The sequence below is a fragment of the Dendronephthya gigantea genome, unplaced genomic scaffold, assembly GCF_004324835.1.
Source record: "Dendronephthya gigantea isolate DGI-Jeju-01 unplaced genomic scaffold, DenGig_1.0 000002F, whole genome shotgun sequence".
NCBI classification, from domain to species: Eukaryota; Metazoa; Cnidaria; class Anthozoa; order Malacalcyonacea; family Nephtheidae; genus Dendronephthya; species Dendronephthya gigantea.
The window spans coordinates 3,433,638-3,459,710 of record NW_021163012.1 but is presented as its reverse complement, the minus strand read 5'-3'; the positions used below and the strand labels follow the sequence as shown (position 1 = coordinate 3,459,710).

At 38.4% G+C, this 26,073-nt stretch overlaps 4 protein-coding genes across 6 annotated transcripts; 2 read left to right on the top strand and 2 right to left on the bottom strand.

The window, feature by feature from the left end:
- Positions 1-223: 223 nt before the first annotated feature.
- Positions 224-3,774, top strand: LOC114534971 (MRG/MORF4L-binding protein-like). The gene is made up of 4 exons (XM_028556377.1): positions 224-329; positions 1,484-1,608; positions 2,177-2,282; positions 2,999-3,774. The coding sequence occupies exons 1-4, from the start codon at positions 248-250 to the stop codon at positions 3,169-3,171; spliced, it is 486 nt and encodes a 161-aa protein (XP_028412178.1). The 5' UTR covers positions 224-247; the 3' UTR covers positions 3,172-3,774.
- Positions 3,775-8,028: 4,254 nt separating this feature from the next.
- Positions 8,029-13,900, bottom strand: LOC114536606. 2 transcript variants are annotated; one of them, XM_028557964.1, is made up of 3 exons: positions 13,832-13,900; positions 12,221-12,320; positions 8,029-8,738 (listed from the first exon to the last, which is right to left on the bottom strand). In XM_028557964.1, the coding sequence occupies exons 2-3, from the start codon at positions 12,309-12,311 to the stop codon at positions 8,038-8,040; spliced, it is 792 nt and encodes a 263-aa protein (XP_028413765.1). In that variant the 5' UTR covers positions 12,312-12,320; positions 13,832-13,900; the 3' UTR covers positions 8,029-8,037. The 2 variants fall into 2 exon arrangements, with proteins under 2 accessions (XP_028413765.1, XP_028413771.1); XM_028557970.1 differs by lacking the exon at positions 13,832-13,900 and having other exon boundaries at positions 12,221-12,416.
- A 775-nt stretch (positions 13,901-14,675) lies between these two features.
- Positions 14,676-17,662, bottom strand: LOC114535954. 2 transcript variants are annotated; one of them, XM_028557303.1, is made up of 3 exons: positions 17,237-17,662; positions 16,545-16,641; positions 14,676-16,298 (listed from the first exon to the last, which is right to left on the bottom strand). In XM_028557303.1, the coding sequence occupies exons 2-3, from the start codon at positions 16,630-16,632 to the stop codon at positions 14,920-14,922; spliced, it is 1,467 nt and encodes a 488-aa protein (XP_028413104.1). In that variant the 5' UTR covers positions 16,633-16,641; positions 17,237-17,662; the 3' UTR covers positions 14,676-14,919. The 2 variants fall into 2 exon arrangements, with proteins under 2 accessions (XP_028413104.1, XP_028413097.1); XM_028557296.1 differs by lacking the exon at positions 17,237-17,662 and having other exon boundaries at positions 16,545-17,126.
- Positions 17,663-18,377: 715 nt separating this feature from the next.
- LOC114532776 (trichohyalin-like) lies at positions 18,378-25,765 on the top strand. The gene is made up of 9 exons (XM_028554365.1): positions 18,378-18,961; positions 20,477-20,554; positions 20,702-20,806; positions 20,918-20,935; positions 21,804-22,010; positions 22,434-22,561; positions 22,892-23,066; positions 23,583-24,112; positions 24,667-25,765. Exons 1-9 carry the CDS (start codon positions 18,460-18,462, stop codon positions 25,204-25,206), a joined length of 2,283 nt encoding a protein of 760 aa, XP_028410166.1. The 5' UTR covers positions 18,378-18,459; the 3' UTR covers positions 25,207-25,765.
- The last annotated feature ends 308 nt before the right edge of the window (positions 25,766-26,073 follow it).

The following is a 26,073-nucleotide window of genomic DNA, read 5'->3' as shown; positions in this document are numbered from 1 at the left end:
GTAGAGCGAAGTTCGCTTGGTCACATTTCATTTCTTTCTCAAAAACACGTTTGATATTATTTCCCGTAATGTGTTGAACTGAACAGAATTCCCGCCACTGATCAAGAGGCTAGAAATAACAATCACACAAGCCAGGGTCCTGGCTCGCGAAACGCGTCAGTAAGCATGAAAATGACGTTTAGGAATTACAAGTGGAAATACCGATCCTTTAATCCGCACAACATGAAGTATTTCCATACAGAACAAAATGGAGGGCAACGAAGTTCTCGTTTGGACGCCCGAATTAGAAGTTAGTCTTTTTCATTCAATGAAAGGACACAAACCGATAGGTAAATATAATTGCGATACATTTGTCGAGTATATTTTGTCGTTCCGAATGTTTGGCTTCCTTATTGTACAAACATTCATGTTTTATGAAGCGTACATACTTGAACAATGACTAATATTGAATTTGTTTATATCGAGGTTTTGACGTTTTGTATATAAATTTTTAAATATTTCTTTTTTTGTACTTACGATTTTAAGCTTTGGTGACCAATTAGCTTTTCTCCAAACTCTGTTTATGAGATAGCTTCAAATATTTCATGATCGATTTTCTAAAAAATGTATAAAAATATGTTTTGTTTACATTTGAAATCGCTCGTATTAACTTTATTCTGATTGAGCAAATTGATCTAAAATCGATTAAATGCCATCTTAAAAAAGCCTCCAACTTTGTTGGAAGAAATAGAATATTCCATTTAGTTACTATTCTAGATCACTTCTTGCACTTAGTCACTGATCTATATTAGGATTCTGTAGTGTGCCTATTTCTTAGTTATTGTTGGCAAATGGTTATGAGGCTGATCTTATGGTAAGCAGGCCTAGAGGTCGAATTTGCATGTTTTTTCCATTAATAAAAGCTTCGCTGTGTGTTTTATTGCATCAAAGACTTGTTTGTTACAGATACTAGACTTCAAATTTAGTACCCTTCCATCCCAAGCCTGCAATAGTTCAATTGACCTAGCAGTTAATTTACTGTTATGTAATCACTGCAATTTGTGAAAGCCATTCTAAAATATAGGCATAGGTTTTTTCCACTGTCCGTCAAAATAATGAATTGTGAAAAGAAACCCCTTGATTTTGTGCATTAGGCCTTATTGTTAACTCAATAGCCTTATCTTTTTTTAGTAATTTTGCCCTTGTTTTGTGCATTATTACATGGTAAAGGATAGGCCTAGAACTCATTTGCCGCTAGTGCATATAATAGCAAATGGCCAAGGTAGCTGAGTTGTTTAGAATTTTGGCCTAAATTACAGAACGATCCACAGCTTCAATTTCTGCAAAGCTAGAGTGCCCACTATTATTTATATTGTGAGATGAAGTGAGTGCCACAAAACTCCATTGGTGAATTACTAAAGCATAGATGGCATGAAATGTGAAGGTTTGTGCATCTTCATGTTACATGTACATGTTATAATCTTAATGGGTTAATACTTTTTAGGTATAAACAGGCATTTTCATATGGCTTGTATTCATGATAAGTTCACAACATCTACTGGTAAAAGAAATATTTCCTCTGAACAACTGTGGCAGCATTTGAAAGATCTATACAATCTTCCTGCTTTGGTAAGTAAGTTTATCAAAAACTGTATATATCACTGACAAGCATATTCTAAACAAAATGAGATCTTAGTTGCCATCACAAAAGTTGTATACAAATAGGGTGTTTTATGTCAGCAAACTAAAAGTTTTAAAACCTTAGTACAAGTATAACAAATTTCAGGGCCACAAATCAGATTTCAGTCAAGGAATCTATAGTTGTAATTTTCACAAGTTCAAGCTCCTGGTTAGAATTTGTTTGCAAACTATTGGGAAGCAGAAATGCCTGACATAGATGTTGTTCACAACTAAGAGTATAGTTTTTTAAGGTACAAGTCAAAATGTATTTTGGGTAATTAATTATTATTGATCAACCAAGAATGCCCTCTTGATATAAAACTATGCAATTTTTATATAAAATTGCTTGAAGGAGGCACAGAAAATTCTGTCTTTTGCGGATTTTTCCTGGGCTGCAGTCTTATAATTTGGAAAAACCGTGTTTCTGTGTGCATATTTGATTTAACTTTAATTGTCAATTCTTGTGTGTTTGAAGATGTAATGCCACCTAATGAGTTCATTGTGGTTGATTGTTTAGAATGAGACTGAAAATATCCCATTTCCAAATGAAGAGAATGATTTTAATCTACCGGATGAAATATTTGAGCCACCAGGACAGGCTGGTTCTGACTATAACGATGATGGTTTGTATACTAATAAAATCCACATTTACCATAAGATTGTTTAGCAGAGGGGTACAAAAAATAGAAATAATTTTCTCATAATTGCTACAGTTGACTGCATGCAATATTTTAAAAGCAATTATCTACACGTGCATACTGGACCATTTTATGGATCAGTAAAAACAATCCAACCCAAAATTTAAATTATTTTAATCAACAGTTTTAAAGCTACACTGGCACCCAAATATAGCAATGACAGAAATTAAACCAGTACCAAAATGCCCATATCTCAAACAATAACGAGTGATGTTAGAAAATTTTGCCAAAATTGGATGAGCCGTTGTCTGTTATTATTAGCGCGATAAGCATAGTTTTTTGCCAAAGCGCAGTTCTGGCAGACTTTTATCCATTATTTTGTGCTTTTAGCAGTATTTTCGTTTACCTTTCTAGCCTTTTTACTTCCTTCAAGGCTGTTTAGTTTGTATGGAAATATCTTGCCGCCATTTTGTTTATTTTAACAAAATCATTAATTGTGCTGTATGTACAATTGATGAAATAATTGTTTTCCTCTCCGCCAATCGGCATCGAGTAATTTTATCATACTAATAAAAACAATTTGGTGTACGAATAGCAACATTTTGTTGCCTGTTATTTGACACACAACTCGTCAGTCCTAAGGGGTCATTTAGCCTGTTCGTATAGCGTGAAAATGACTAATTCCGTTTTCCCTTCACCAGAGCCTCCTGGATCAAGCTCCGGTCTCAAACTTAAGCTACAGTCAGTAGCCACCTCGGGTTCTCGCCCCACAACACCCGACACCTCACCTAAACGAAAGAGAACCAGGGGAGCTAACACCTCCCAGCCCCCGTCACCCCATTCTACTCCAACATCGACAAAACGCAGACGGTGATCCTAGACAAATATTTCTATTTTTGACATCAGTTAGAACCTCAAGCTTCAAAATAACGGTCCATGTAAACGGTCAAAGATCGGCCAAAGAACGGGTCCAGAAACAAATTAGTTTTCTTAAAAGAAAACAAAAGAAGACTAATTTGCAATTGCCGATTTGACGTCATGTCCGGTAATTTTAAAGGCTATAAAAAACCCATCAAGACAAAATTTTTCAATAACAAAATGTATTGCTAAAAATACCTTAAACCTTTGATCTATCCAAAATTCGCAACTATGGTATAGGCACTTTAAAGCCCCGTTTCAACTAGACCACACTCGACTTATTGGCACGGCATAGCTAAAATTGGTACCCGTATCCAATTTTATTAGTGGCCAGGCTATCAAAACAAAGGCCGAGCACAGATGAAATGGGCAAGGAAGGCCGTGATGACTACGGAACTGCCAGTATTATGGCGCTATTTGCATGCTTATTTTATTTTCACCTATATCGGCCGTTATTTTTTAAGCAATTTGTTGTATATTTTGTATATATAAATGGACATATTTTAATCAACTTTAAACCTATAATATAAGTGCACTTACAATACGTGTGTGTGTGCGTGTGCTATATTAGAGTTTGTATTGTTTAACAATATGTTTGTGGTTGATATTGAAAAAATCTTCAATCATGCGAATTCGGAGTTTAAGGAAAGTTAAAGTACCGAATCAAGATTCAAAAGAGAGAAATCTAGAATCCGAGGAAGGGAATCCAAAATTCAAGGAAAAGGTTTACGAGCTTCGGATTAGATGGAAAGGAATCCAAAATAGGTAAAAGTAACTAATATCCAAGGACGAGGATCAGGAATTGAAGGCATGAAATCTGGATTTCAAAATAAGGAATCCAGAATGCAAAGGGAAGGATTTGAATTTAGATGAGTAGAGTATAAAAAGTTATACAGAATTGTAGTGACAACAGTTGGTCAATGTATTTTTTACTTAACTGCGATTTGACTATCCAAAATGTAGTTAAGAGATCTATACGACTGGCCCCAGTTAGAGCGAAGGGGGGTCCATGTAGACGAATTCTACCAGACCAATTTCCTTAGAAAACGCATATAAGTACATGATAAATGTTTGAAAAAATCGGTGCCCAACATCATTTTGTCCACAAAACAATTGTTCTACTTTAACACAATAAAGTCCTGCAAACTGCCTCTATAAAATTATTCCTAAAATCTAATAATATGTGTAAAGTTCGTAATTTTGTGTGTACTTCATACTAGTCGTCAAATCCAGCCAATGCGACGATATTACAAGCACTTCGGTTACAATATGGTGGAATAACCAAGTCGGGAATTGGGATGCCTTGGTACCCTGACACCATCCTTTGGTCACATGTGCCATCTTCGTATTCTGCACCATCCCTGGCGAACAACTTTACCGGAATTTTTGTACCAAAATATACGTTATCTTTGAACACGTGATGCTCCTCCTTGTCACCGTTAGAGATGTGAATTCCTATTGGTGGAGACGTGAGATTCAAATTGCTGATCTCGAATGTGTTGTGACAGAAGTTGACGTTTGTATCGTTGCCAAACCAATGTGGTTCGTAGTAGCTTATTCCTGTCCCCCATTCCCCAATATTAGTTAGTTCAACCAAGTGATTGTCATAGATATAAACGTTCGATAGGCCTTGGTGAAGTGGATCAAAATTGATCTCCTTATGGGTGTACAAGAGGATCCCGGTGTCAACGAGGTAGTTTCGTGCCACGACCAAATTCTCCCCGTTTCGCATTTTAAAACCGCCTGCAGGAGTGCTCGGCCATCCGCGGGCGTAGTTGCCCAAAACGTACAGGCCGTCGAAACCTTTCAGGTAAATCACGTGATCAATAAAACCCGACTTGTACGGGCTACCGTTGAAGATGTTCGATTCGACTGTGAGGTTTTCGTCACGGTTTCCATACAAAGCTGCTTGGAAGTGTCCCTGATCGGAGGTGATTCTATATAGGCCGTATTCTGTGGCCGATTATCGTTCAGTTTCGTTGCCCCCCTTCGGGCACTACTTGAAAACACGATAGAAAATTAGGATAAATTATAGAAAGTCTAAATTCACTTGTTTTCACCTTCACAAACCTGCAGTTTTCGAGCATTTCATCTTCGAAACATCAGTGAATTTGCATGTTTTGCAATACACCGACGCCATTTTGATTCAGGAAATGTCGAGGATACTTGGTGTAATATACGACATATATAGCAGATTCAGCAGTTTTATACCGGTATTTAAATGAAGTTTCCTGAATTTTTGCTGTGCAAGCAGGTTTCAACAAGGAAGCTTTGAGTGGAGTTTTACGAGGTTTTTCGCAAATTTTCATAGTTTTTCAAAACTAAATTAGTCAGAAAAGAATTGGACAACAATTAATCGGAAAACATCCGCCAATTTGCGATTTTTTTATAGCATTCTGCTCTTGGAATTTACAAATAAATAAGAACAACTTTATTTACACGCATCAAAATCATCCACGAGCGTTTTGTTTCTAGTCAATTTATATAAAACAAGACGCCTGCTCAAGGCGTTCACTCCACCTGCATGCCAACTGATGTACCTAATTCATCCGTGGACCGTGAAACCCAGGGCTTCTCGGTCAAAATGTTTTGGGTTACCTGTAGAAATGCCAACTTCTGTCGCCCAAAACGACGAAAAGGAAAAAAGACCATGGCATTTTAAGACTCCGCTGCGCATACGCAGGCGGAGTAATAATTACTACACAATTCTTTTCCAGCATACCCTTTGTTTTGTGATTTGCAACGTACAACTACTGTACATGTTAAAATATTGAACACGCATACCAAGGTTGATATTGATACGTTTTTAATAATACCATCGTGGGAGATTACGAGCGCCTTATAATTTTAAAACACAAATAAAATGTTGAACTCAACCCTTTTAATCGGACAGCTAATACCACAATTCATCATCGACGTCATCTCCGAAATCCAGATTAGATCCTGATCCTTCAAGTTCATCATCGTCATCAGATTGAGCCAGGCCATAACTGCTGTCATCGTCGTTACAATCTTCAACTACTGCATTCTGGCAATCACCACACGAACATAGGTTGGTGCACTTTAAGTCAGCCTTTTTGCAGGAACAACGCATGCATGGTCGAGCATCCAGTCTTGCACTTGCACTCAACTGACACTCAATTAAAGATCGCGGAGCGGGTGGGCGTGTCATCCAAGTTATCTCCAGCTCTTTATCGTCAAGCGTCCAGCCATTGCCAACCAGTGATGGGAGATCGACTTCTGCACTTAAACACTGATACCATGATGCTGCTTGATTGCTAATGCCATTACCGGTAAAAGCATGAAAGCCTGGTAAACAAAGTGCAACATCCACGCCCAAGAATTTCGAGATAATTGCTACAAATACGCAACGACGTCTATCTCCCGTGCCAGTCAAAAAGAAAATCTCTTTCTGCATCTGTTGTTGCATGGCAATCGCAGGTATAAGAACATCTGTATCAGGGCCTTTGATAATAACTTTATCGTACGTTGCTGCTGCGTGGTTGGCATGTAGAATTAAACGAGTGTCTGCTTCTTCGTGGTGCTATGAAGCGAAAACACCTCATTACTTGTAACAATATCGTTCGGGGAATCACCGGGATATAAAACATAGCATCTTTCTTTAGCAGTTACGTACATAGTTGAAATGGAAAACCACCGGGAGGAGTTACATGACCTCCAGTGTTCACATAAGAAAGATATGAGGGATTTCTGGTTTTCACCGCATCTTAAACACTTTTTCCACTGTTTTGGAACACTCTGATCTTTTCCGAAGATTTGAACTTTCTGGACTCCTTCAGCTCTTCGTTGTTTCTCTGCATTCTTTATGCTCAACTAAGGATACCTGTCTGCAACAATCTAATCATTTGGAATTATACTTTCGTGCTAGCGTGTTGAGGTTTTTAAAAGAGCATCATCGCCAAATGTTTTCCATTTTCCTTTCATCGACTGAATAACTGCCATAGCATCTACAATCAGTGCATTGTTGTTAAATGCACAAACATTGACTTCTGGATTTCCAGATTCATTTTCCAATACTTCAGCAAGTTTAGACTTGGGCCCAACTTGGCAGTTTTCACAAGTCCTCACACGTTTTCATAAGGAAAATGTTTGAAATTTGTTCTTTTTCAACTTCGTAAAGATGTCTGGGTTTTCGCTCAACAAATTCGTTTTTAGTGGATTGATGATAAGATAAAGGCGTTGGTAATTAACTTTGTCAAAAAACTGAGATGTTGTTAATAGTTTTGCTGAGAAAACGTGTGTATTATAAAAGTAGTTAATATAAACAAAGGTTATGCTGGAAAGGAATTGTGTAGTAATTATTTTATATAACTTGGCTAGAAACAAAACGCTCGTGGATGATTTTGATGCGTGTATGCAAAATTGGCGGATGTTTTCCGATTAATTGTTGTCCAATTCTTCTCTGACTAATTCAGTTTTGAAAAACTATGAAAATTTGCGAAAAACCTCGTAAAACTCCACTCAAAGCTTCCTTGTTGAAACCTGCTTGCACAGCAAAAATGTAGGAAACTTCATTTAAATACCGGTATAAAACTGCTGAATCTGCTATATATGTCGTATATTACACCAAGTATCCTCGACATTTCCTGAATCAAAATGGCGTCGGTGTATTGCAAAACATGCAAATTCACTGATGTTTCGAAGATGAAATGCTCGAAAACTGCAGGTTTGTGAAGGTGAAAACAAGTGAATTTAGACTTTCTATAATTTATCCTAATTTTCTATCGTGTTTTCAAGTAGTGCCCGAAGGGGGGCAACGAAAATCGTTTTCTAAGCGACTTTTCGTGCCAGAGAATACGGCCTAATAGTGCCCTTTAGTGAAGTGAAGCTTCTCGATCAAACTGGTCCAAGTATCAATGCCATGATATTGGGTAGCCAACCAGGTCAGGTTGTTGAAATCAAGACCGAAGATACAGCTTTCTACTCGCACGTGTTTCGTCTTGTAAAAGGACACGCCGACCGCGTGGGTTTCCTTGGAACGCAATATTACCACATTGCTTATGATACCGTTTGCGACACGTTGCCAACTGATGCTAGCTTTCTCAATCGGAAGCAATGGCTGACGACTGGTGAAGAACAGACAATTCGCCAGGTGAAAATTGTGCTTGAATCTCTTACTGCTGAAATACAACGTGATCCCGTCAAAGAATATATGTGTGATGCTGAGATCTCTCAAGCCGTGCATTTTGTTTCCAATGTATATTTGAAGGATTTTCGTCCGTGGGGTCTTCAACACGGTTATTCCACGCGAAGAGCCTTGAATGCTGACACTTCCATCGATCCAGATATTTTCACTGATGATATATTCCCCAGAAGGAAAAAAAGCGATTTTCTGATCGAGCGAAGCATTGTTGATAAACGTTTGGATCGCACGAGAGTCGTCCGTGATGCCATCGCCCAGCACACCAAAATTCCTTGCGTTTAGGGAATTTGCGATCGGCTCGTCAATTGCCTCGAGGAAGTTTGTAGCTGAAGGAAGCGAATCATGCATCGTTGACATGACTGGAACAACGATAAAAAGAAGTTTAAGCTTTCAACAGAGGCACATTGTTAATGTTTAGGGGAAAGGGGCAATGCCAAGAACGGGAACCGCGTTGCAGGGCAAGGGCGAGGGAAATTACGAATTATTGGCTTTGTCCTAATAATTTTCGTATACATTTAATAAATACAGGAAATTATCACAAGTAGCAAATTATAACGAGTGCTACTTGAGGGTTCTTAAATTATCCTTCTCTTTCGGTCTTCGAATTCGAAGTCCAAAAATTACGCCTTCAAAATTCCCTTATAAACCGATGTTCAGTTTCATGCGTAGGTTTTCACGCTGCTGTCTGATGATAGGTGACTATGACTGCTAACATGGCGGACAGTAAATTAAGCTCTGGTTCAAAACGTCTTAACATTTAGTTCACAATGATCTATCCGACTGGAATTTGAATGAAATTCGTCGTTATAAAGAAGAGAATTGTTTTAGTTATCATGGAGACCGTATTAAATGGACTGACTCCTTCGAAATGTTGAAGTATTTCACTAAATGTGGAATAGAACAATCTGGAAATTGGATATCATCGGGTGGCAAGTATAAGAAATTTAATAGTTCGATCTCTGATCTAATTATTACATGGAACTATGAACTAGGTACATTGACTTTTCGAGGGAAGAAGGCGCCCGTTTAAAGAGATTTATGATATATATATATATATATATATATATATATATATATATATATATATATATATATATATATAATGCAGAGCTGGCCGATTGTGCTTGCCCTATGAGCGATGAAGCTATACAGGCGGTCAACACTGAAATTCATGAAAACCTTTTGCCCGTTGAATGCTGACGAAAAACCTCTGATAACTACCTGGACTGTGTCAGACGACTGTCGTAATGGGGGAGACACACTTAATAGGGAGGATACTCCTACTGTGATAGAGATCGGAGATGAAGAAATAGATCATGACTTGACCCTGAGTTATAATAAATTTGACGATGAAGTTATTAAAAACACTGTTGAAAGCGCCTCCAATGCAAATCCTAGTACTAAGCCCATTCCAAATCTCCATTATGACCCTGACTCTGATGGGAAATATTCTGTACTGTCAATGGCCCGAAGTGACCAAAACGAAAATGGTCAACCTATTCCAATTCGTATTACTGTGGTATTACTAGCAGAGAATATTTGAGGAATAGCCGAATATCAATGACAGCACAGGCAGTGACCCGAAGCGATCACTGTTAGCATTGCTTCACTTTGCCCTCCGGGTTACTTTTTTAGGTCATTTCCACGACGAACTGACCGACCTGGAGGTGGTACTGGTGTTATGTTTAAAACCAACTTTAAAGTCTCACTACTGAACGGCGGAGAAAAAAGGTCTAATGATATAAACAACTCCTCGCTGGAAACCAGCACCTTCTTGTCAGATCACTGCTTTGAAAAATGTTACTTGTCTATATTTCATCCAAACCCCTCTATTAAAGAAATATGTCTCCGTGAAACGAAAAAGATTAACCTTGACAACTTCAAGACCGATATTGTGCAGTCAAATTTGTATATGAACAGTTCCTGGTCTAACATAGATGATTAGAAGAAGAAATTGTCACTAATTGTTACCAATTCGGAAGAAAATTGTCGCTAAACGTAGAGTGCCGTGGTTCAATGCGAGTGCAAAACACTTAAAAACAGAAGGAAGGAAGCTGGAAAGGAAAATGAGGAAATCTAAACTTAATGTTTATCGAGGTGCTTATAGTCAGATCTGCATACTAACCTTATTGATGAATGCTCGAATGATTCAAAGAAATTGTTTAAGGCTGTGACATCACTTTGCAAGACACCGAGGGATGAATCACGGCTGCCACCGTATTGAGGATATATGTCAACTTGTTAACACGTTTGGTGAATATTTTTACCGCAAAATTGAAATCATTAAAAAAGATATCGATGACACTGCCATTGACCCACAGCCGGTTAAATATCGCAAACCAGATGTCAAGCTAGAATCGTTTACTCCTCCCTCGCATCAAGAGGTTTATGACATAATCATGCAGTCGTCAAATGCATCTTGTGAATTGGATCCGATTCGGCGATTCCATCATGGTTAGTTAAACAGTGCTCTAATGAATTAACACATATTGTCACGAGAGCATCCTTGCAAAAAGGACATGATCCAGACGCCTGGAAAACTGCTCTATTAAAGCCATTTTTAAAAAAAGCTGGCCTAAATGTGGTTTTTGAGAACTTTAGACCTGTCTATAACCTATCTTTTATATCCAAATCTACCGAAAGGGCTGTTGTTGAAAGTTCAAAACGATGTTTTGTTGAGTATGGACAAACAAGAAGTGGTCTTGCTCGTCTTATTAATCTTTTCCTTCGGACAGAAGACAACGAGTTCATATAAAAAATGAAGGATTTTGACGTCAACCATGGAGTACCTCATGGAAGTTGTCTTGGACCTGTCCTTTTTTTATTGTAAAGATCCCAGTTATTTGACGTTGTTAGTAAGCACCTATCTACTGCTCATGGTTATGCTAACGATAGCCAGCTCTACATGTCTTTCCGCCCTGAATCTTCTATAGCAGAAATCCGGGCAATAATGGCATTAGAAGAATGTATTGCCAACATACGTTCCTGGTTGCTGACTCATAAATTGATGTTTAAAGACTCTAAAACGGAATTCTTAATTATCGGTACTCGACAACAACTCTCAAAGATTCAGATTGATTCTGTTAAAGTTGGAGGCGTTGATATCAAACCCGTAGAAAAAGTCCGAAACTTAGGTTCATGGTTTGACAACTACATGTCTATGAATACACATGCACGTTGGGAAAGTCTGCAGCAAGGCATTTAGAGGGCTGTATAACATACGCCAACTAAGAAAATTTCTATCGATGGACTCGACGAAAACTTTAATACATGCCTTTGTTACGTCCCATCTAGACTACTGTAATTCCCTCTTAGTTGGAGTCTCTCAGTACCAACTTCAAAGACTCCAAAGAGTTTTAAATGCTGCAGCAAGGCTTGTTTCCCAAAGTACAAGACCCCCCCCCCAAAAAAACCCCACCAATTTCAATCAAACTTCACTGGCTTCCTGTCAAGTATCCAATCGATTTTAAAATTGCTCAACTGGTCTATAAGGCTCTTAATGGTGGTGCTCCTAGTTATATCTCGGCGCTACTGACATTAAAACTGCCCAGCAAATACGATCTAAGATCAGATAATGAAAACCTCCTTCAAGTTCCTGTTACTAAACTGAAGACTGTTGGAAACAGAGCTTTTATGTCTGCCGCTCCCCGAATATGGAACACTTTGCCATTAGAAATCAGACGAAGTGAAAACATTAGAAATTTTAAAAAACAATTAAAAACATCCGTTTTTAAAAACGCGTTTAATCGTCAGTAGAATAGTATAGTTTTTCTTAGAAATATTTAGAATATGTATTTAAATAGTGAATATTATGTTATAGCTGGAGCCCTCCGAGACTTACTTGGTTGAGCGTTGATCATTGATCGTAAAGGAGTCGTCACGAGAATAAATCCAATGGAAAACGCTAAGCTTCTAGCAGACAAGAACGCCATTCTTCGTCACTGTAAGGCAGTTTTAAATCAACATAAATTTTTACATGAGAAATATATACAAGCCATGTCGCAGCTCTCAGAAGCTTTCGTCCAATTGGATAGTGCTTTTCTATGCTTTCTAAAGAACGAAGCTATGCTATTGGTTGGAACAGAAATGTATTGTGAAGTTGAGCCAATGAAAATCATTCATGCGACGAGCTGCGACACTACCCAAGCGGGCAGGAGTCACATCGCCTATGTATAATAATTGAAAATATACCTGAGAGTATCTTTAAGGCCTTCGCCGCGGTGTTATCTGACAAGTGGCTTTTCTGAACAGCTTTTATAACAGGGGAGATTGTTGAGATTTGTGTATTTGGTAATTGCGGTATAGCTACTAATAATTAATAGACGCAAAACAATGGTAGAGTAGATAGAAATAATGAAACCTAAACATCGCTGTTTGTTTTTAATAAGATGCGCTTTAATTGAATTTTGATCATAAAAGCCAAGCATGAAATATAATCAATTATTTTACTTAAATAAATTTAGTAGAAGAAAAAAAAGCTTTGTAACGCTTCCTCGCTTAATTAATCAAATTACAGTTGTCCCCCGCTAACTCGAACTCGCTTAACTCGAATTCCTCACTAACTCAAACTAAATTTAAGGGGAATTGTGTTCTTTATAGTAATTTACTTCGCTTAACTCGAACTGGCTTAACTCGAACTCCTCACTAACTCGAACTAAATCCAATTCCCCTTAGATTTGGTAATGTTCTTTATAGTAATTTACTCCGCTTAACTCGAACTGGCTTAACTCGAACTCCTCGCTAATTCGAATAAATTGTGTTTTCCCTTGGTCGAATATATCCGGTTAACTCGAACTTTGGTTTCGAATCATGTGATCAGCAAACTTTAAAATGTGAGAACTGAGAAGATAGCATTTTGACAACTGGAAACTATCGAAATAACAACAAGTTAATTGGTGTATAAATGTGTAATTGATTTTAAATTTTAAAAAAGATCGTTACACGATCGTTATTGCATGATCAAGCTTTTTTATCTCTTTTTACATCTCAGCTTTTTTACATCTCTTCATATTAACTTCAGTTAACTTTAATGTCCAGTTAACTTTTATGGTGTCGCTGCTTTAATCAGTATTTCATTATTATATAAAGCAGGATTTCTTAGCAAATACAGTCGAACCTCCATTAAGCGGCCCTCCATTAAGGCTAGTTTTCACTCAGGAAAATTCTCCTCTGGATCGGACAGGACAGGAAAGTTTCCTTTGTATAAACGCCGCCTGAGAACTCACCGACAAAGGAAATTTTCCTGTCCGTTCCGATCCAAAGGAGATTTTTTCTGAGTGGCCAGAAACTAGCCTTTAAGCGGCCACCCTCTATTGAACGGCCACATATCGAAGTCCCGAAATTTTTGTAATACAAATACTATTAACTATCCCTCTATTAAACGGCCACCTCTATTAGGCGGCCGCGGCCACCCAAAGAGCAGTCCCAAATGATGTTTTATATCAATTCTTACCTCTATTAAGCGGCCAGCCTGCAGGATTGAGTCTAGGTAATTTTCGAGAGTCGATAGCTAAACGTCGAGCTAATTTGCTTTGTAATATGATGCTTAAAACTTATGTTATGTATGACATACATACATAACACATGCCACTTTACACCTCAAAAGCATTCTTTGGGGGCATTGAAATGCGAAGTATCATTTCCTGCTGTTATTTTCGCGTAAAAGTTATATAAACCATACCACATACGGTTAATTGTAAGCAGTTATCTTTCGGGGCAAATTCGCAAATGGAAAGAAGTGCCAGGCAATGTACAATCATGTCCACTTTGGTAAAAAGGGTTGAAAATTTGAAAACAGTATGCGCGTGATTATACGTTCCCATTATCCCATACGCCAGGGTAACAATCGTATAAGACGGTTTGCGTAGTGTAATATTTCATATTTGTTAAATTTAAAACGTATAATATATTATATTGTCTAAAACGACAGCTGTCATTTACAATAAAACAATTCGTTATTAAAAAATAGTCGCTAACAAGGTTAGGCGTAGGAAATATATCATCCAGTGGCAGGGGTGTGGCATTGGCAAAGTAAAGGTAGGGAAATTAAGGCCTGGGGGAATTTTAAAAAGGCAAACTATGTATAATGCATACGAAAAATGTTTGCAGAAAATCAGGATTTCTACCTCCCCTAACATCGAATTGCAACTAATTATGACATGTGAATAACGACGAATCAAGTTATGTTTTATGAAAACCATATCCCGGGCAACTGGCTATGCATGGAATCTCTTTATTTTCGAACGAAATTAATTTTCTAAAACAGATTAGTTTTCTTAAATAATCACCTTTGTAAGTATACTAAACCAAGTATTCGCAGCTCAGTGAATATCATTTAACTATAATAACAAACCCTTAGTTAGAACTTAGAATAATTTCTGTATAATGAATTATCAATAATGCATGCGCCCAATCCAGTAAAAAAAAAATCGGCAAGGTGAAAAAATGACCGGTGTCACAGAAAATTTGTCTCCCCCGATGGCTAAAATACACCTTTTCACACAAAAGTTTGAAATCAAGTCAAATCCAGCCAATGTGGCGTTATAGGCTACAATCAGCTAGAAACGTCTTTCGGTTACAATATGGTGGAATCACCAAGTTCGGAATTAGGATGCCTTGGTACCGTGACACCATCCTTTGGTCACATGTGCCATCTTCGTATTCTGTATCATCCATGGCGAACAACTTTACCGGAATTTTTGTACCAAAATATACGTTATCTTTGAACACGTGATGCTCCTCCTTGTCACCGTTAGAGATGTGAATTCCTATTGGTGGAGACGTGAGATTCAAATTGCTGATCTCGAATGTGTTGCGACAAAAGTTGACGTTTGTATCGTCGCCAAACCAATGTGGTTCGTAGTAGCTTATTCCTGTCCCCCATTTCCCAATATTAGTTAGTTCAACCAAGTGATTGCCATAGATATAAACGTTCGATAGGCCTTGGTGAAGTGGATCAAAATTGATCTCCTTATGGGTGTACAAGAGGATCCCGGTGTCAACGAGGTAGTTTCGTGCCACGACCAAATTCTCTCCGTTTCGCATTTTAAAACCACCTGCGGCAGTGCTCGGCCATCCGCGGGCGTAGTTGCCCAAAACGTACAGGCCGTCGAAACCTTTCAGGTAAATCACGTGATCAATAAAACCCGACTTGTACGGGCTACCGTTGAAGATATTCAATTTGATTGTGAGGTTGTCGTCACGGTTTCCATACAAGGCTGCTTGGAAGCGTCCCTGATCGGAGGTGATTCTATAGTGCCCTTTAGTGAAATGAAGTTTCTCGATCAAACTGGTCCAAGTATTAATACCTTGATATTGGGTAGTCAACCAGGTCAGGTTGTTGAAATTGAGACCGAAAATACAGCTTTCTACTCGCACGTATTTCGTCTTGTAAAAGGACACGCCGACCGCATGGGTAGCCTTGGAACGCAATATAACCACATTGCTTATGATACCGTTTGCGACACGTTGCCAAACGATGCTAGCTTTCTTCTTAATGGGAAGCAATGGCTGACGACTGGTGAAGAACAGACAATTCGCCAGGCGAAAATTGTGCTTGAATCTCTTACTGCTGAAATACAACGTGATCCCGTCAAAGAATATATGTGTGATGCTGAGATCTCTCAAGCCGTGCCTTTTGTTTCCAAAGTATATTTGAAGGATTTTCGTCCGTGGGGTCTTCAACACGGTTATTCCACGCGAAGAGCCTTGAATGCTAACACTACCATCGATCCAGATATTTTGACTGATGATATATTCCCCAGAAGGAAAAAAAGCAATTTTCCGATGGAGCGAAGCATTGTTCACAAATGTTTGGATCGCACGAGAGTCGTCCGTGATGCCATCGCCCAGCACACCAAAATCTCGTGCGTTCAGAAAATTTGCGATCGGCTCGTCAATTGCTTTGAGGAAATTTGTAGCTAAGGGAGAAAATCATACCCAAAACGGATTTGCTGAAACGCGAAAAGTTGAAGCGCAAAAAATACCAAGGCATGGCACGGCTAAAATTGGTACGCGTCGTCGCGTCCCTAATTCTATTTGTGCTCAAGTTACCAAAACAAAGGCCGGGTACGGCTAAAATGGACACGGGTACTCATTTAATTTAGCCGTGCCGTACCGATTAATCGAGTTTAGGGTAAAGGGGGCTTAGATAGTCTGTGACTCACTTGACAACTGAGCGTTAATCATTGACGGTAAAGGAGTCGTCAGGAGGATGGGAATTAGCGTCAAGGCTCTGGAACACAAGAACACCATTCTTCGTCTCTGTAAAGCAATGTTGAAAATTAAACATTAATTTCCAATGAGAAGTCACATAACTGAAGATTTACCGCGGTTTATCTGACAGGTGGCTTTTCTTAACAGCTTTTATAACAAGTGAGATTGTTGAGACTTGAGACATGTGTATTTATTAATCGCTACTACTATTTACTTAATAGAGTACATGGAAGTGATGAAGCCTAAACATCGTTATTAGTTTTTTAATAAGATGCTCTTTATATTTAGAATTTTGAAAACTAAACACTGATCAATTATTTCGGTAGCTAAATTTCGTAAAAGAAAAAAGCTTTATACGCTTAATTAACCAAATTAGATCAAGATTTATTAAAAGGCCTATTAATTTAGACTATACCATTAGTTCATGCACTATCATTCTGACGAATGGAAACGAGTGCTAACGCGTAATTCACAATCTTACTTAATCCATTTTGCTGCGGGCGAAATTCGCTGAATGGTCGGTAACAAGGTCACATTACTCACATATACACATATTAATAAATATGCACTTGAATTAAAATAGGTAAAATATGATGAAAAATTCAGAGTATGAAATAACTGTTATAATAAAAGGTCAGCTAACCTGTAATCTCCTGGGTTAATAAATTTAAACAACCGCCGCCATTCCCAAGGTAGTTCGACATATATCTTCCGAAGTGCATCTTCATTTAGTTGTTCACAGGGCGTGAGCGCTAATCGGCAGGTGTGTGAGGATTTAAGGGAAATGAGTCGCTCGCATATTTACTTATACCTGTGTTGTTTTGGTTACGAAATCAAAACAACTTACTTGTCATCGAGAGGAGAAAGTTTATATTCAGCATTGAATATCTCAACTGAAACAGATATTGTATTGTTCGTAGACATTGTACATCTCAAACGAAAAACTGTAAGGAAATACAGCATTAAAATTTCGGCGGGAATTTACATTGGAAAATGTACTTTGAACTGACTGATAAAAAATAATAACAATACTATTTCAGTCAAAAAGAAAATTTTTTTCGGGCCCTGTTTGCGATTGATTTTTCCCATTTGGACCGTTCATCGAGATCATTGACGGTTTTCAACGGTTTTTACCTATTATTTAATATGCTGTTGACCAAACAGCGAGATTATTCGATGTATTCGATGACGTATAGCCACATGCACGTTCGATGAGGTATAGTCATATGCACGTATAGGGAACACTATCACACAAAACAGCTACAAACCTAATCATTACAATATACAGGGTGTCCCAAAAAAAACGAAAACTATTGAAATCACCCATAACAATGCCATTGTTAGAGTTTGAATGCCTAAGCACTCTGTTGGGCCCACAAGTGTATAAATCGGGGTTGCCATAAGCATTTTTATGCATGCATCATGATGCAGTCAAATTTGCTTGTTCGCGAAAATGATATTTATTAACAGTATTTACAATTTACAAATATGATAACATTATTCAAATGTCCATCTCAAGGACCATGTCCTTCGACATGTCCCCTTTCTCTAGCAGCAAAAAGCATTTGGCATTTTACAAGTTGCAATAAATCCCCACGGGCTGAAATTCGTGAACACGGCATTCAAATTTTAACAATGAGTGATTTCAATAGTTTTCGTTTTTTTTGGGACACCCTGTACATCCTCAGGTAAATATTTATTAAGATTTGGGACTTTCTTACAGAAAGTTCATTGTGATATGATTGTAATTATGGACAATAGGTGCACGTTCGCTGAATGTTTTTATTTTTTAAGCTCTTGTAACCAGGCCTTCGGAAATACTCGCGTAACCAACGTAAACAAGAACAAGTCCAAAACATGGCAAAAATGACGTTCTTGTTCGATTTGGTCAGCAAAGACCAGCTTTTACAAAAAATATTCAACGATGCGGACAGAAATGGCACCGAGGAACTCGACGCCGAGCAACTGCAGGCCGTTCACGCGTCCCTCCGGCCTGGAGGCATCAGCGTTCGTCAAACCGAAGCAGCCATATCAGAGATTTGCGCTTCCGAAACTTGCGATATTTATGAATTTTTCGACGTTTTAAACGAGATGGATCGACGGTATTTTCTTGTGAAGGACCTGCAGTGGGAGTTCGCTATGTTGGACGGAAAACAATGCGGTACAATAAGCGAAAAGGATGCCAGGTTCTTATTTCAAGCCGTGTACGACGAGTTTTTCTCGCACAGACGATGGCTAGAGTTCCTCAAAACCCGTCGTGTACCTGGAAGTGGAATCAGCTTTGCAGAGATCGAAGTTGAGCTCTGTAATATACCTTCCGCTCAATGGCTGGAGCAAGATGCCAAGGAGGAGGAGAAAGAACGTGAAGGTAAGCAAGAGCGTTTGTAACTGGCAAATTGTAATTTCAGGTGGTGGTGCCGGTGGATTTACAGGGGTTTACAAGCTAGGGTGCACACCCCTGTAAAGTTTCGTTAACACTAAGGGTCCAAAAGTTATATTACCAGGGCCGTCCTCAGGATATTGGATATGACACCCCCCCAAACCCCCCCGTAACTCCGGGCCTGTATATTACTGTACTAAACTGTGACGATAATTTAATCAATCAACACCAGGTTTGAAATGCACATATATGACACTATAATGTTGTTGATCATGAGTGTTTTTTGGTACTTTTTGGTACTCCCCCAAAATAACAATGCTGGATTCACCAATGATTTTGGGTGAACTGGCCATGGCCCCTTCTCTGGGGAATATGTTCCTATAGAGAATCCTATAGAAACTAACTGAAATTTTATAGGATTTCTTATTATAAAGGAATTTTCTATTCCTATAGGGAATCCTATAAGGAATTGAATAGGAGTTAATTCCGACAGTGCATCAGAATTCCATTGCCATAGGAGATCCAATAGGGATACCCCACTATAATTCTATTCCCTAAAGAATTACATCCATATCTATTTATCCAACCTCACAGCTAGGAGGATAAATGGACCTATTGGCAAATGTACCATGTATGTAATTATGTTGTAAGGCCAAATAGCTCTTCATTATTACAATACTCAGGAAACAATGGTACAAATTATTGTGGTATGAACACACTATCAAGTGCTGACTGATTTACTATAATGAAACTCACCTCATGTTGACCAATATTGCATACAAATGTCGGTAGCCTACTTTACATGGGAGCTCATGTTGTCTGGCTTTTTTATGAATTCACAGGTAACTAGGCCTCTTCTAGTGAGTTTTATTCAGTCAATTTTATGTTTACCTGAAATCAATAAAGCAATAAAATTACTACATTGGTAAGATAATATTATATGCTAAGATTTGCTGTTGGTTCTGGGATTCTGTCCAGAGCAACTCTGTACTTGAACAGAATGCCATGGTTCCACTTATACTTTACTATATTAGTAACTGCTGCATGCTATAGAGTCTCTACATATTTAAAACTAAGTGGACTATATTGAATCTATATAGTGACAAGTTGTTAAAACGGCTGCCTAAAGGCCATGTTACACAGTGCACGTTTTCTTGCAACTTGCAATGCAATTCTACTTCTAAGAGATGCAAATTAGTGTCAAAGAGTCCTGCAGAATAAAAGTGCATGAAGCGTAATAAACACAAAAGTTTTGTTGTTCCCAAATATACATCTCGCAAAAGTAGAATTGCGTTGCAAGTTGCAAGAAAAATTTGCACTGTGTAAAAAAATATCTCACCAAGATAGTCATATTAACAAGATAAAGATGCTTTATTATAATGGTATGCTGAGATAAAATAAAGTGGCAGTTGTAACTTGGTAACCTTATTAACAGAGGTATTTAGCTATAGACATTGAAAGGTAGTTTTAATGTTTTTAAAATTACTTTGTTCAAAAATGCAGAACTGGTAAGGGCACAACAAGCAAAAATTCATGAAGAGGAGGAAAAAATGAAAAAAGCACAAGAATTAAAACAGAAAGGTAAGTAAGTAGTTCACAATTATTCACATCTTATATATTGTATTTACAGTTGTAATTAGTAACTAATCCTCATGAATTGATGAAGTTTTGTTGAAACTGTTGCTGTGTGCGATTGCTGTTAATGTTGTTTTACATCTTTTGTTTTAGAGAAAGAAGCTGAAGAAAGTAGATTGAAAAAGGAGAAAGAAAAGAATGAACAGAGAAAAAAACAACTCAAGCAAAAGGAAGATGAAAAAATTAAGAAAGAGAAACGTATGAAAAAGCATATTGAAAATCAAACAAAATTGAGTCATACCTTTAGGAGAATGTTTTTCTGCATCTAAATATCATTATAATTTTATAATGCTGTAATATTCGTTTTAGGTAAAGCTCAAGAAGAAGGTAAGTTTACTTACAAAGAGTGAATAGAATATTGGAACACAGAACTGCAGAAGTAATTCAATATTACAATCGCGGCTAATCAAGCAACCCATTTTCTGAAATTTATAAGTTGGATTACGGCGTTAAATATTTGAAAAACTCCTAACTTCCGGTCTCGAATTGACCAATCATATGCGCCTATTTATTTATTATCATGAACTCCGTAAGCAACTTAGCATCAAATCTGGCATCAAATGTGGTATAACAACTGCCTAAAATAAACAAAACACTTCTCGACGTTTCGATCTGAGGGCCTTCGTCAGGGAGTTAGTATGAAAACTCATTTTGATGCTCAGTTGTTTGAAGACGCTGCCACGCTGCTCCCTGGTTATATTTGAACTCATCCGTAAGCAACTGATAAATATAATATATTTTTCGGAACGATTCTATTGCCGCGACTGGAACAGAATGCCCAGTTAGAACTGCACAAACCATTGTAATATGCACAGGATGAAGTCTGTTTAGCTGTAGTTAGTGTATTGTAATTGTTTACTGATACAAAAATCAAGTGATTAGGCGCTTACAGGTGGTCACTGTGTACATATGTATACAGTATATTGATTAATGGTAATCAGGGCCGCAACTACCCCGATAATAAATTGGCAGGTGCTTATTCATATTGTATTCAGTCCTGCCGGATGGATTTTTTTAGAAAACGCATTGTCTGTAAAAAATAAGTCATCGAGTAGAATCAAAGTTATACCGAACAACGGGTAGTTTTAGAGTTACAGAGATTTAAAAAAAACGCCCAGCTATCCTAGATAGAGCAAACCAACTTTTCTACAATCAGCTCAAGGTGACCAGTAACACTACGATATTCACTTTTTAGAAAAAAGGCGGAGAGAAGAGGTTGCTCGCAAGAAAGAGGAACTAGCTCGTCAAAAGGCAGAAGAGGAAAAAATTCGCGAAGAGGAAGAAATACAGAGGCAAATGGCGGAAGAAATGAGGAAGATAGAAGAACAGGAAGCAAGCCAAAAATGGAAGAAAGAAGAGTTGCTGCGTCAACAAGAGGAAGATCGAGAGAGATTGGAAAGAGGTAGGCTACGTAATTATAGCTACGTCTTAAAATGAAATTTAATTTACTTTCTAAGAGCTCTGTAGGATTATACGCTGTATATTGTTCATTTATCTTTCAGTATTAGTTCAGGATAGAGCCGAACAAAATGTTTATACAGAACTTTTGAATGATTTCAGTACTATACAGCGTTTTGAGCCTGGTGAAATCGTCAATGTTTATGCATTGTGATTGGGCAACAAAAAATGTAAACAAATTCGCTGATTGGTCTAAAACGAAATTCTTCCTTGTTTGCACTAAATGCTTTGTCCGTCAAAAGAGATTTTCTGATTCATTGATCATTCGCAATAGATCACACAGCATCCTCGATTGTCTACGAGTCATGAAGAAGGTGCTTTACTAATCCCTTATACACTTATTTGTTATACACTTATTTGTTTTTAGAACGTGCCGAACGAGAGTTGCTAGAGAATGCTGAGGCTGATCAGGCAGAAGAGATAGCAGACGATGCGGCCGAGGCAGAAGAAGAGGCCGTTGAAGCCGCAAGATTAGCTGCTGAAGCTGCCAAGCAGGTAAACTCAGATTCTCTGTCATGGCATATTCATACAAAATTACAAAAGGCGATGTTTTTCACACCCTTCAATTACGTATTTTGCGACTAAACTTTCCAGTTTTTCTAGCTGTAGTAACATGCTTTCTCTAGATGTAGTAATAAATTCGTATGATTCGTATGAATTTGTATCTATACTAAATAAACTTAATTATCTTAAAGTCCGAACTACTTTCTAAAGTGACCTGTCAAAAGGCATTGCTCAACTGAAAATTGTTCTTCTGGGTTCTTTCATATTAGGTGAACATATACGTATACTGCCATTTCAAACCTTCATTTCTCCTTATAACAGGCCGAGGACGAGGAAAGTCGTAAGGCAGCCCAAGAGGCGGAGAAGAAAGCCTTGGCTGAAGCCCAGGCCAACAAAGAGAAGAAACATCGAGCGTCTCTTAAAGCTGCTCAGAAGTCGAGAAAGCTGGAAAAGCTTGATAAATCTATCAAAACGGCCAAAGAAGCTAAAATGCCAAGTATGATGATTTAGGCTGCGTTCTGACTGAGTGCCCAGCACCGTCCCCGTCACTTTTTCTGACGTCTATAACCCCTACACTCAATTATTCAATTTATCGGCACGGCACGGCTAAAATTGGTACCCGTACCCAACTTTATTAGTGTTCTGGCTACCATAACAAAGGCCGAGCACAGATGAAATGGGTACGGGTACACATTTTAGCCGTGTTGTGCCAATAAATCGAATGTAGTGTAAACGGGGCTTAAGTCGAGCATAGCGCTTCCAAATCAAATTAGGCACCGTGCCCAAGAACGGGTACTACCTGCAGTGGTAGTACTCAACAAGGGCACTGTGCTCAGCATGTTTTATGAACCAGTTTAATCAGTATTTGACAAAGTAGTGCTATTCTGTGCTCCAGATACTCGCATAGTGATAATTTGCACTCGTTTAGCGATTTTACTGGTGAAATGATTTATTTATTCCTACCAGTCTGCCTTGCAAGGTTTAAAGGTTTTTTATCGTTAATTCCATGTAGGTTTAAAAGCGCCTATTCAAGAAGCAGAAAAGACTCGAGAGGAAGTACAACTCGGGAAGAGTCTAAAAGAGGCTTGTCAGGGGAGGAATCTAGAACATTTAGAAAAGGCTATAAAAGATGTGAAACAAGCGGGATTGGAGCAGTACTACAGCGTGGAACTCAGCGAGGGTGAAAGATTGGCAAATCGGCTGAGGCGACTAGAGAGGATACGTCAGGAGATCCTCGAGCTAAAGCAAAGCACCATATCGGAAATCCGAAGCTACCAGAAGCCGCCAGAGGCCGTACACCAGGTCATGATTGCGACGTATCTGCTTTTGGGATACACAGAAAAACCGCTGAAGAACTGGAAGAACCTGCAAGCCTTGCTTGGGAAAACTGGGAAGGAAGGGCTGAAGAGGCAGGTCACGACTTTAGATCCTCTCAAAGTTAGTGACTCCACTGCCGATTACGCTGAGAAGGAGTATTTGAAGCAGCATCAGCTGGATACCATCAGAGACGTGAGCGCTGGTGCCGCGACGTTTTATGTTTGGGTAAGGAAAGTTATAAGGTGTTTACACTGCGCTATTTTTGCTGTGATTTCTGTGGAAATATCGTCTTTTCATAGATGCAAACGAGAGAATAGTCAGAAATTCATATAAGTGATTTGAACTTATCCACTCGTTCGCATCTATGAAAAGAAGAAGATCGCACCAACCGGGGATGACAATGACAATTGTTCTCACGACAATTAGGACTAAAAAAAACCCCGGCATTATTGAACGTAGTTGTATTGGATTAGCCAGCTGACGTGAGCACAGAAATCAACCAATCAGAAGCCAGATCTTCGACAAAACTGAATGATCATTTCCTTCTTATGACTTCGGCACTTGAAGATTTTGAGTAATTGTATTATTTTTATGCAGAAATTCTTCGTTTTTCAGTCAATTGTAGTTTAGAATTTTAATCTTGCGCCCTTCATACTAGTAGCAGGAAGAATGGGTGCAAATAACTCCACACATAGTAACTCAGTTTTGTAGAAGCACCTCATGACGTGATGATCTCAGATCACGACGTGATGATCTCACTCTCTATGTTTTGTTTTTAGGCAACGAACATGATCGAAGAAGCAAGAGCATGCGTTGAGCAACGAGCCAAGCTGGCGGAAGAGGAGGAAAAAAGAAAGGCGGAGGAAGCCGAAGAGAAGCGCAAAGCACAAGAGAAAGAAAAGGAACGACAGGAGACTCGCAAACGGCGTCAACAAGAAAGAGACTCGCAACGAAAGACACAGCGAACCAGCGTCGCGGAATCAGGAAGGCGTCGCTCCGGCAGCAAAGGAGCGGAACCGAGTCGGAGGTCGTCACGTGAAGTTAGCCCGGCGACGTCACCCGTCGGACGGAAGGTGTCGCAGGCTGCTGCTTCCGGTGCGCACGTTTCCAGGAAAGATTCGAGGTCACGTTATGCGAGCCCGATGATGTCACCAACAAGGACATCACAAGGGCAGCGGCCTGGTGCGAGTCGGAAAACATCGGACAATACCGTTCAAGGGTTGCATGTATCAAGAAAAGAATCTAGATCGAGGGAGGTTAGTCCAGCCGCAGGAAAATCACCTGCAAGAAAAGACAGTAGAGGACAGGCAAAAACATAAATTATTGCTAAATTTTTACGTGTTTATTTACATATTTATTGAGCATAGGAAGTGAAAAATGCGGCTTCTCAGCTACGCAACGTTCCTCCCGCTGAAGTATTAACGAGGGACTTTTTTATCTAACCAGCAGAAAGAAATTGAGATAGAAAAATGTCAAAATTTGCCAGAATTGCCGTTTTTTAACGAGAACGTATCGGTAAACTCTAGTAAAACTGGAGCGATAACTGGTGATAAGCATGCCCATATTTAGCAAAACAGTTTTCCTGTAAAGCTATCAATGGAAGTTACAAGCAAGACATTGTAAATAGATATTTATACAGATTTTAAAAGACGAAAAAACTAAATTTAATATACACGAATACCTTTGCTTTTCCTATAATCTTACAGTCATATGTATCTTTCGATCTTTTGTGCAAATGCGTTTGCGTAACAAATTGTTAGTGCAAACAATTATCTTTGACTTTTGAATTCAATCTGAAACTAGCAATTAGCTATAAAAGGAATCAATTGTCTCGCTATTTACGTATGTAATTTGCATCAACGTGTTTTAAATAATGAATCCTGAATCATATAAAAATTAATAATTAATCTAGTTTCAGAATATATTCTTAGATTTTGAGATGATTTCACATATTTTGTTTTGTTTTGTTTTTACAGTAATCAAAATTGGAATAATGTCAAAATCGCGAAATCTCATGAAATCACAGCGTACTCGGGACGAATTCTCGACAACCACACTTGACTATAAAATATATCTTAAATCTATTTTAAGATTAATTTCTTATCACAATCGCTGTTTTGCAAAACTCCTAAAGAGCGTTTGCCTTTGCAAGATTCTGCCTAGGAATTGTCCTAACGATCGAAATT

Coding starts and splice junctions, on each gene's coding strand:
- LOC114534971 (XM_028556377.1), top strand. CDS start 248: ATGGAGGGCAACGAAGTTCTCGTTTGGACGCCCGAATTAGAAGTTAGT. Junction 330..1,483: donor GAAAGGACACAAACCGATAG/GTAAATATAATT, acceptor AATACTTTTTAG/GTATAAACAGGCATTTTCAT. Junction 2,283..2,998: donor TTCTGACTATAACGATGATG/GTTTGTATACTA, acceptor TCCCTTCACCAG/AGCCTCCTGGATCAAGCTCC.
- LOC114536606 (XM_028557964.1), bottom strand. CDS start 12,311: ATGGCGTTCTTGTCTGCTAGAAGCTTAGCGTTTTCCATTGGATTTATT. Junction 8,739..12,220: donor AATGATCAACGCTCAACCAA/GTAAGTCTCGGA, acceptor TCGTTGTTCCAG/TCATGTCAACGATGCATGAT.
- LOC114535954 (XM_028557303.1), bottom strand. CDS start 16,632: ATGGTGTTCTTGTGTTCCAGAGCCTTGACGCTAATTCCCATCCTCCTG. Junction 16,299..16,544: donor GATTAACGCTCAGTTGTCAA/GTGAGTCACAGA, acceptor TTTCTCCCTTAG/CTACAAATTTCCTCAAAGCA.
- LOC114532776 (XM_028554365.1), top strand. CDS start 18,460: ATGACGTTCTTGTTCGATTTGGTCAGCAAAGACCAGCTTTTACAAAAA. Junction 18,962..20,476: donor GGAGGAGAAAGAACGTGAAG/GTAAGCAAGAGC, acceptor TCAAAAATGCAG/AACTGGTAAGGGCACAACAA. Junction 23,067..23,582: donor CAAAGAAGCTAAAATGCCAA/GTATGATGATTT, acceptor AATTCCATGTAG/GTTTAAAAGCGCCTATTCAA.